Source organism: Danio aesculapii, chromosome 6, assembly GCF_903798145.1.
Source record: "Danio aesculapii chromosome 6, fDanAes4.1, whole genome shotgun sequence".
Lineage (NCBI taxonomy): Eukaryota > Metazoa > Chordata > Actinopteri > Cypriniformes > Danionidae > Danio > Danio aesculapii.
Window position 1 is genome coordinate 55,806,273 of NC_079440.1, and position 11,298 is coordinate 55,817,570.

General features: G+C 34.2%; 1 protein-coding gene across 2 annotated transcripts in view; it reads right to left on the reverse strand.

Annotated features, from left to right (window-relative positions):
• slc38a3b (solute carrier family 38 member 3b) overlaps positions 1–11,298 on the reverse strand; it is an 88,251-nt gene that overhangs the window by 16,805 nt on the left and 60,148 nt on the right. For both annotated transcript variants that reach the window (XM_056460563.1, XM_056460562.1), the window contains 6 exons: positions 8,286–8,368; positions 6,366–6,424; positions 4,550–4,717; positions 4,368–4,447; positions 3,407–3,507; positions 871–995 (listed from right to left, as the gene is read on the reverse strand). In XM_056460563.1, the coding sequence (XP_056316538.1) occupies positions 871–995; positions 3,407–3,507; positions 4,368–4,447; positions 4,550–4,717; positions 6,366–6,424; positions 8,286–8,368 (616 nt within the window). The remainder of the gene's footprint in view (positions 1–870; positions 996–3,406; positions 3,508–4,367; positions 4,448–4,549; positions 4,718–6,365; positions 6,425–8,285; positions 8,369–11,298) is intronic.

Sequence of the window (11,298 nt, forward strand, 5' to 3'; positions counted from 1 at the left end):
ATTTTCAGAAATGAAACTTAAAGTGTACCGAGGCCCTCTAGTGGGTCCCGAACCCCTGGTTATGACCCAGAGTATTACATAACCTATCTCTTGCTTATTTTGGCATACAAAGCATGCTGCAGAAAGTCAAAATTAAAACCGTTTAAACTAGTTCCTATCAGAGACATTACAGCTAACTAAAAGCAATAGTTCACCTAAAAATGAAAATTTACTCACTATTTACTCACTCTCCAAAACGGTTCCAAGTTTCTTTCTTTTGTTGAACACTAAAGAAGATATTTTGAAGAAAGCTGAAAACCGGTAACCATTGACTTCCATGGTAAAGAAAAACTAAACAAAATACTATGGAAGTCAATAGTTAGAGGTTTTCGCTCTCTTCAAAATATCTTCTTTAGTGTTCAACAGAAGGAAAAAAACTCTTAAAAGTTACAAAATTTCAAACATTTATTCATTCATTCATTTTCCTTATGCTTAGGCCCTTTATTTATCAGGGGTCGCCACAGCGGAATGAACTGCCAACTTATCCAGCATATGTTTTACACAGCGGATGCCCAGTACTGGGAAACATCCATACACACTCATTCACACACACATACTCTACAGCCAATTTATTTTTTTCAGTTCACCTATAGCACATGTATTTGGACTGTGAGGGAAACTGGAGCACCCGGAGGAAACCCACACCAACATGGAGAGAACATGCACAGAAATGCCAACTGACACAGCCGGGACTCGAACCAGCGGCCTTCTTGCTGTGAGGCGACAGTGCTTGGTGTATGATTTTTCTCTCTCTCTTTTTTTAATGTTAATCAGCCTGAAATCAAATCTGCACAGCACAATCTGTCCATAATGTGTGGATGCGAAACTCACTGGGAACAGAACGATGGGCACAGTCAGTGTGACGGCGGTGAGAACGGCCAAACGCACACAGAGGATGAGTGTGTCATATGGGTCGATCCTGCTGTACGTGTGCAGGAGCTCAGGCTCAACATTCGCTGTGGAGAAATGAAGAAATCGCTCAGCTTAATCTGCAGTTTTAGTTTGATTTAACAATGCATACAGATACAGTTGAAGCCAAAATTATTATTAGCCATCCTGTGAATTTCTTTTCCCAATATTTCCCAAATGATGTTTAACAGAGGAAGGAATTTTTCACAGTATTTCCTTTAATATTTTTTCTTCTGGAGAAAGTCTTATTTGTTTATTTCGGCTAGAATAAAAGGAGTTTTTAATTTTTTAAAACCATTTTAAGGTCAATATTTTTAGCCTCTTTAAGCTTTATTTATTTGATTGACTACAGAACAAACCATCATTATACAATAACTTGCCTAATTACCCTAATTTGTCTAGTCAACCTAATTAACCTAGTTAAGCCTTTAAATTGCACTTTAAGCTGAATACTAACATCCTGAAAAATATCTAGTCAAATATTATTTACTGTCATTATGGCAAAGATAAAATAATTCAGTTATTAGAAATGAGTTATTAAACTATTATGTTAAGAAATGTGTTGAAAAAATCTTCTTTCTGTTAAGGTGCAGTATGTAAGTTTGACACCCGGTGGCTGAACTAAGTATTGCACTCCTAGTTTAAAACACATTCAAGCGCAGGTTGCCAGATTGACGACATCAACAGAAGAGAGTCTGACTATCATGCTCTAAATAAAAGCAACTATTTATATTTCTTGCAGCTGAACAACAGGATAAACTGACAATGATCACCTCAGGTACACCTCATATGCTTTCTTCAGTGTTAAATGCTAATAATGTTAGTTTGAATGCCATTTTACATGACATTTATTGCCATATACTGAAAGCAGCAGCAGATAGTTCACCTCAGATCTTGAAAATAAAATAAACAATTTAAAAATTTAACTTTAGATCTGTGATCAGTGATTCAGAATCTACATTTAATAATGTTGACCAGGTTTAATGTCTATTAATTGGATTACAAACCTTACCATTTCATTGGAGTGCAATAAGTGCATATTCTGTGTTTCTGAATGGCTGTATTTAAATTTCTGTCGTGTTTCGTCCAGTGCAAACAGCCAGAATTGCTCATCACTGCCTATCTCGTCACGTAGTGTGTTGTTAGGACACGGGGTTACAATGTAACCTGCTCACCTAATGTTTACGTTATTTGCTACTTAATAATCTCATGTGGAAATCTGAATCCGCATCTCATTTTGAAGTCTGCTACTGTCCACTAGAGGTCGCATTTCGGTCACGACGCATACTTTGAGACCCTTCCTGACTGAGTGAATGAATGAAATACGCTGTTTTCCACCAAGGTAACCCGGGTGCTGAAATATAATTGGCTAAACTGGCATAAGGCGGGTTAAATGACCAAAACAAAGACAGCCGTTTCGGCAGGTTACGCACATTTTCAAAGCAGAATATCTGACTTCAGCATTGTTTTTCAGATAAACAAGAACGTTCACTTAGCATGTTTCTTAAATATCTGCAAACATATTATGGTATTTTTATGCTTTAGAAGAGTCAAAAACTTACATACAGCACCTTTAAACTGAAATTTGGGGGAAAAATATACAGGGGCTAATAATTCGGGACGACTAATAATTCTGACTTCACCTGTACTGTAAGTCAGAATTATTAGCCCCCCTTTGATTTTTTTATTTTCTTTTTTAAATATGTTCTAAATGATGTTTAACAGAGCAAAGAAATTTTCACAGTATGTCTGATAATATTTTTTCTTCTGGAGAAAGTCTTATTTGTTTTGTTTCGGCTAAAATAAAAGCAGTTTTTAATTTTTTTCAAAACATTTTAAGGTCAATATTATTGGCCCCTCTAAGCTATATTTTTTTCGATAGTCTACAGAACAAACCATCATTATACAATGACTTGCCTAATTATCCTAACCTGCCTAGTTACCCTAATTAACCTAGTTAAGCCTTTAAATGTCACTTTAAGCTGTATGGAAGTGTCTTGAAAAATATCTAGTCGAATATTACTTACTTTCATCATGACAAAGATAAAGTTAAAGTTATTAGAGATGAGTTATTAAAACTATTATGTTTAGAAATGTGTTGAAAAAAATCTTCTCTCTGTTAAACAGAAATTGGGGAAAAAATAAACAGGGGGGCTAATAATTCAGGTGGGTTAATAATTCTGACTTCAACTGTACATACTCATACTCAGGTCTAAATAATCAATACACAGAAATAACTATAAGAAAAGCATTACTTTATATATATATAGTACATTAGAACATATGCATAGACTGAAAATCTGCAGTTAAAATGCAAAGTCCTACAGTAGTATGTGATTTCAGATATGCTGCCTTGGATAATATATGATGTATGCATAATTCAGTGCAAAATGCACAAGATGCATCTAATATGCAGCCTAACACTTGTATTAGATAAATATAAAAGAGTTAAACTTACTGTAAAAGGTTAGGTATCCGAACAGAGCAGCAAGAAAGTACATAGTGTACATGATCAGAATGGAAATGTTGGAAACGTGCTGCATCTTCTTCTGTGTTGGGCTGCAAGGGAGAAATAACATGGGATTCCTAGTCAGTCTATATGCACAAAAAAGGATGCAGAAGTACAGGGTTGCTTTAAATAGCATGTGCTTTGCACTTCAGGTATGATTCATTGCACATTTAATGGAGGAAAGACTAATACGAAATCTGCAACCATGCATTTGGGAACCATGATTTATTGGCGATTAGGGCTGTGCAATTTACCGCTTATATATATATATATATATTCTTTTTGGACCATTCTCTGTAAACTCTACAGATGGTTGTGCATGAAAATCCCAGTAAATCAGCAGTTTCTGAAATACTCAGACCAGCCCGTCTGGTACTCGTTTAAACTGCACCAGATCGTCTTGACTATGTCTACATGCCTAAATGCATTGAGTTGTTGCCATGTGATTGGCTGATTAAAAATTTGCGTTAAGGAGCAGTTGGACAGATGTACCTAATAAAGTGGCCGGTGAGTGTATAGAAACTATTATTTGATTGAATTTAGAGAAATGCTACTAAATCGTGACATATCGTTATAAGCATATGAGATGACTAATTTGAATTATAAAAATTATGTATTTTTACAGTTATAGGCTGGTTGTTTACACACACTTCTGTTCAAAAACCTTATCAAACTGGATTGTGTAAAATAGCTTTTCTTTCAATGCATTGGAGAAGGGTCTGGCTGCAGGCTGGGTGCAGATGCAAGCTGAGCTGGATGTACACCTAACCCTGCTCTTAAAACCTCCCCCTCATAATGACATCACTAGCTCTATTGAGTACATTGTGTCTGAGACTGCATGTCTAAAACTGCATTTTTCATCTTGCATGTGCAAGTCTGCAGTCAGATACTATTGATGCATTCAACCTACTTGCGAAGCTCCGTGTAGATGGGCAGGACCTCTGGGTGGCAGACGAAGGCAAAGGCCAGAATGGGAATGGTGTATGCAGTCTGTGGGACAGACAGAGATGTTTAAGTCACTTTAAATGATGATTATAAAAGCACAGATAAAAATGTGCTCCTCTTTCTGAGTCATATTGAATTGTGTTCCACCTGTGAGTTGACAGTGAACATCTGCGGGTGGCAGTGTGAGTCGTCCTCCATCACATGACTGTTATGGTAGGCGTGGTCAACCGTGATGTTTGACTGAGCATGTGTGAGCGTGCTATTGGCCGAGAACTCCTCAAATGGGCACAGGATCTGAAACTTCTTATAAATCACCTGAAAATAAAGACAGGGACAAAGAATGGTGTAAAAAGTCCAATGAAAATTAAAATTCGGTTATTTAGATGTTAGTATCAGTATTTTAGTTTTAAGCATATCTAGAAGATAGTGTGCTACAAAACATGGGATGGATGGATGGATGGATGGATGGATGGATGGACGGATGGATGGACGGATGGACGTATAGACAGATGGATGGATAAAAAAATTGGACAAATGGATGGAAGGATGGATAAATAGATGGAAATATTGAAAAAAATGGATGGATGGATGGATGGATGGAAATATTGGACAAATTGATGGACGGATAAATGGAAATATTGGACAAATGGATGAATGGATGGAAATATTGGACAAACGGATGGATGAATAGATGTAAATATTGGACAAATGGATGGATGGATGGATGGATGGATGGATGGATGGATGGATGGAAATATTGGACAAATGGATGGATGGGTGTGTGGGTGGGTTGAAATATTGGACAAATGGATGGATGGGAGAGTGGATGGATGAAAATATTAGACAAATGGATGGATGGATGGATGGATGAAAATATTAGACAAATGAATGGATGGATGGATGGACGGACAGATGGAAATATTGGACAAATGGATGGATGGATAAAAATATTGGACAAATTAATTAACGGATGGATGAATGGATGGAAATATTGGACAAATGGATGGATGGATGGATGGACGGAAATATTGGACAAATAGATGGATGGATGGAGGATGGATGGATGGATGGGTGATTGGATGGATGAAAATATTGGACAAATGGATGGATGGAAGGATGGAAATATTGGACAAATAGATGGACGGATGGAAGGATGAATGGATAAAAATATTGGACAAATGAATGAATGGATGGAAATATTGGACAAACGGATGGATGGATGGATGGATGGATGGATGGATAGAAATATTGGACAAGGGGATGAATGGATGGATGGATTGATAGATGGGTGAGTGGATGGATGGATGGGTGAGTAGATGGATGGATGGATGGATGGATGAAGAATAATAACCCCTATCAGCAGGTCAAAAACACATTCAAATTCTTCAAAATGTGCCAAACAGTCCATGATACAAACATTAAAGAACATCTCCATATTTATGCAGAGAGAGAGTGAGAGAGAGAGAGAGAGAGAGAGAGAGAGAGAGAGAGAGAGAAAGAGAGAGCGTGTGCGTGTGTGTGTATGTTTGTGGGACCAATTAAACACATCAGTCGTCTTCTTTTGAAGTCAGTCTGAGTCACTATTTCATTAGTCAGCACTGCTGTGTGTAGATATGATATAACGTGTCCGCAGTATATTCCTTCCTCTAAAACACCTCTGGGAAATATGTAGCAGGCCAACTGTTATGTGAATCTCTGAATCAGCACACTCTCAAATACATTTTACAGATACAAGCAGCTTTAGCTTACAAAAACTGTATTTTAATTAGATTTTTTTTAGCATAAGAAAATAAATAATAACATTAACGAGAACAGAAAGAGTATAGACAGAAAACTGAATCTTTTTATATCTAATACATGAGTTTGATAGCTTGATATTGTTTTTTGCACCATTGAATCACGCTATAAGACCCGAATGCATTTTGTTTTCATATTAATGATAAAGATGATAGCAAATACTTACGGCACTGAGGAAGAAGACCATGCAGCTGAGTGAAAAACCACTGGAATATCCGAGATAACCTGAAAATGCGAGTATAGCAAAGCATGTTAAAAGCACGTCAATAGCGCTATTGTCAATCAATATGTTGCTTGCATGCATTCAAGGCTGAAATAGCGGCAACTGTAAATGCATGTACTAAGAAAAGCACAGCAAGTTACAGCTCATCTCAAGAGCTAATCTCTGCTGACAGAACCCACCAGACACAAATACTGAAAAAGGTCAGAGCGATTCAATTACTAAAAACACATCCAAACAACAAAACAGAACTGTGTGCATTTAAAACTGACCGTTGGAATCAGATAAATGCAGATGCTGTGTTTTGGTCTAATTTATACTTGTTTATTTATTGTTTTTTTATTAATTAACTAATCTATTTATTTATTTATTTGTATTTTTTATTTATTTACTTATTTATATTTGTTTATTTATTTGTTTGTTTATTTGTTTGATTGTTATTAATTAATCTATTTATTTACTTATTTATTTACAGTTGTTTGTTTATTAATTAATTAATCTATTTATTTATTTTTTATTAAATTTTTATTTATTTACTTATTTGATTGTATTTTTATATTTATATTTGTTTGCTTATTTATTAATGGATTAATCTATTCATTTATTTATTTGTTTGCTTGCTTATTTATTTATTTTTTATTTATAATTGTCTGCTTATTTGTTTGTTTGTTTATTAAGTAATCAATCTATTTATTTATTTATATTTTTTGTTTATTTGTTTGATTGTTTATTAATTAATTAATTTTTTATTTATAGTTGTTTGTTTATTAAATAATTAATCTATTTATTTATTTGCTCTTTTATTGTATTTTATTTACTTATTTATATTTGTTTGTTTATTTGTTTGCTTGTTTATTAATTAATTAATCTATTTATATATGTGCTTATTTACTTTTTTATTTTTATTTACTTATTTATATTTGTTTATTTATATTAATTTGTTTATTTGTTTGTTTGTTTATTAACTAATCTATTTATTTATTTACTTTTTTATTTTTATTTCTTTATATTTGTTTATTTTTATTTATTGTTTATTAATTTATTTATTTATTTGTTATATATTTATTTATTTTAATTTGTTTATTAATTAATTAATCAATCTATTTATTGATTTGTTTATTAATTATTTATTATTTATTTATTTGTTTATTTATTTAAACCTTTATTTTATTAGGAAAACCTCTTGAGAATAATAATCTCTTTTTTAAGAGTGTCCTGGATGAACAAAAAAAGTTCCGTAATAAATTAAAAAACATCATACACAACATATCAATCATAAAGTTAATACATAAATCAATACAAAATACAATTAAATTAGGACACCTTATAATTGTACCACCAAAACATATCCATGCTCCAAATAAAACACCTAGTAAAATTGTAAATTATTTTAAGACATAATAAAAGTGTATCTAATAACAAACATAAATAATCATAGAAGGAAATATTATGTTTAATTTTGTAAGCATAAGTAAAATGTGAAAACATTATTTTATTGTGTATATTCCCCCAATAATAAATAAATAAATAATAAATATTTATTTATTTATTATTTATTTAAAATAAATATTATAGAAAATAATAATAAACAAATATTTACCATAAATATAAAATAACTAAAGTACCTTAGTATTGGCAGCTAAAAGATGTTAATGTGAATTATGCAATAAAGATCTAACTAATAAAGTTTGAGTTCAGTTTTGTTAAAAGTGCACGCTCAGTTTGGTTAATGTGCTTTTGAAGTGCTTGAACTAATGCTCTGTAAAATGAACAGTCTAATTGAATGGGTCAAACGTACAAATGAGACCCACTTTCATGAGGCGTAGAAAGAAATGAGATAGACTGAAGCTGAAATGATGGACTCACCCAACTGTTTCATTAGAGCTAATGGCAGGATGATGGAGATGGACACCAGCACCACCAGGTAGTTTCCATTGAGATACCATTCCCTGCAGAAACACAGATGGGCAGGTCAAGCCATGTCCAATGCAAAGAGCAATTGCAGATTTCTATTTTCTTACAGTAAAATGAGGTTAGGCTAGGTTATTTTATGTGGTGACTCAAAAAAAAAAAATCACTGTATAGATATTAGGCTGCATATATAGAGAAATGGGTCACACTTCAGATCTCATTAGTTATTGTATTTACTAACATCAACTCTTGTACGGCATTTATTAATCAAAGTTCAACATTTACTAATGCATTAATAGCATCTAAATTCATGCTTGTTGTCATTAGTTAATGCACTGTGTGTTAACTAACAATGAACATCTTTCTTTTCGTTAACTAATATTTAAAAAACATAAATAAATCCTGCAATAATGTATTGTTCACCATTTGATCATAGCATCCGCTGCGTAAAACATATGCTGGATAAGTTGGCGGTTCATTACGCTGTGACGACCCCAGATTGATAAAGGGACTAAGCCGAAAAGAAAATGAATGAATGAATGAACGAATAAAATACTTGGATATTTAAATTGTAGTAATATTTTACAAAATGACTGTTCTTACTCTACTTTTGACCAAACAAATGGAGCCTTGGTTAGCAAAAAGGTTTACTGAACCCAGAGTTTATTTTATATGCAGAGGTGAAAATAAGTATTGAACACGTCAGCATTTTTCTCAGAAAACATATTTCTAAAGGTCTTGTTGACTTGAAATTTTCACCTGATGTTGGTAACAACCAAAGAAATTCATATATGCAAAGAAAACAAATCTAATTAGTTTACAAATGAAGTTATGCATAATAAAATGAAATGACGCAGGGAAAAAGTATTGAACACATGAAGAAAGGGAGGTGTCGAAAGGCAGTGAAAGCCCAGACAGCAGCTGGAATCTCACAGTAATTCTTCAGCAAACATCTGCCCTTCCTCAGTGTAAATGAATATTCGCAACATCTACATTAGCAGGATGATGAAGATGAAATGGGGTGGACATTTCAGCAAGACAATGATCCAAAACACAGCCAATTAAACTCTCGAATGCTTTCAGAGAAAGAAATTAAAGCTGTAGAATGGCCCAGCCAATCACCTGACTTAAATCCAATAGAAAATACAAATTAAGGATCAGATTTGATAGACGAGACCCACAGAACCATCAAGATGTTGACACTCTGATAAAGTCTGTTAAAAACTCACACCTGAGCAATGCATGTGACTTCATTCTCCATATGAGAGGCGTCTTAAAGCTGCCATCACCAAAAAAAGCTTTAATTTAAAGTATTAATTAGATTTCACTTCAGGACTTTCTCTTTGTGTCATTTCATTGTTATTACACACAACTCATTTGTTCAGATTTGTTTGTTTTTTATGTTTATGTATGTAAAATCTTATTTAAATCCATGTCAACAGCTCTTTTAGAAATATTATTGCCAGGAAAATACATTACATGCTCAATGCTAATCTTCCCTGCTGTATACATATTAATCTTTATTAAGATTAAATGTTCAACTTTTAATAGAAGCTCTAAATGATGCAGGATGATGCAAAAGATGAAACCACATTCATTTATAACTTAACCAGCCTATTTTAAAGCCAGTCTGCATTTCGGTCTCCTTTTCTACAAACCTTCAGCATGTTCACTGTGAACTGCTGAAAACTACTCAAACTATTACGCAATCAACCTGTCCGCCTCCATCCGACTCCAGTCTGAGTCTGCGATTCCGGTGATTTAAGAGACGGTATGTTGTGTTTTTGCCACACAGACCATCAAAAATAGCCAAAGCTGACTTCAACATGGCCCGTTTCCCACTCCCGGACTCAAGTAACGGCACACTGTGAACATGAGGACACACACACCGAGTCACAAGGTGTTGCGCAGTGTGTATGTGTATGTGTGTGAGTCCAGGTCTCCTCTATTTTCAGACTTCTCCACTCGTCCCGGTATTCAAACACTGACGGGGAGGGCTGGAGAGACTATATGCAGGCAACTATATGTGGGAATGAAACATCATACGTATATTATGTAACATATGCTATCGTTTGGGGCATAAAGATTCCTCTGCAACGGATGTGGCTGGCTTTATGGCTATTTGAGGATGTTAAACATATGAGTTTACATGCCATGCTAAGGAACATGCAATAACTTACAAAAATATGAATCAGTATTCTAAGAGACAATAAATATTACTGTTTTATTTTATTATTTTTTACCAGATTATCTATTTAAAATACAATTAAACATAACAGTAACACTGGTAACTTATATTCAACTAAACTCACGTGAAAAACACACTGTAGTAAAGTTTATTATACTGTCCATATTAAAGCTGAATAACCAGTTTGTAAACATTCAGGATGCGCGCGCAGCAAGGTTACAGAAAAAAGCCGGGAGCACTCGCATTTACAGTGAGGGAATGACATCCGATGCGGTACAGAGTTTGTTGTTGTCTTAGAAATAAGTTATATTGATTACATATTATACATATTATTTACATAATGCTTTCAGCGTGTTATAACAGCTTGTCACCCACTGATAAGCACAGTGAATAACGTTAAAAATTGCAAAATTAACATTAAAGTGAGTGGCGTTCGTCTGACAGGTCCATTTGCCATAGCACCCTCCCAATGGATATTGTATAAGACGAAATGGCCAAGCATCCAGCTCGAAATATACAACTATCTCATTGAACCTCCAAGTAATTTTACAAGAGAGAAGATAAAGGCCTACAAGTCTTTGGATGCCAACGATTTTGTTCTGTGTGGTCACGTGCAAGAAATAATGTTCCATGATAACCAGATTCAAAACTTTGTAGTGCTAAAAACCGAGGTTCTGCCTAGCCAAAGACAAGGAAAAAAGACAGGACTATACAAGGCCTGGGTAATCAGCAACAAGCAAAACTGCATTTGGACAGCGAACTGCACCTGTGCGGCAGGGT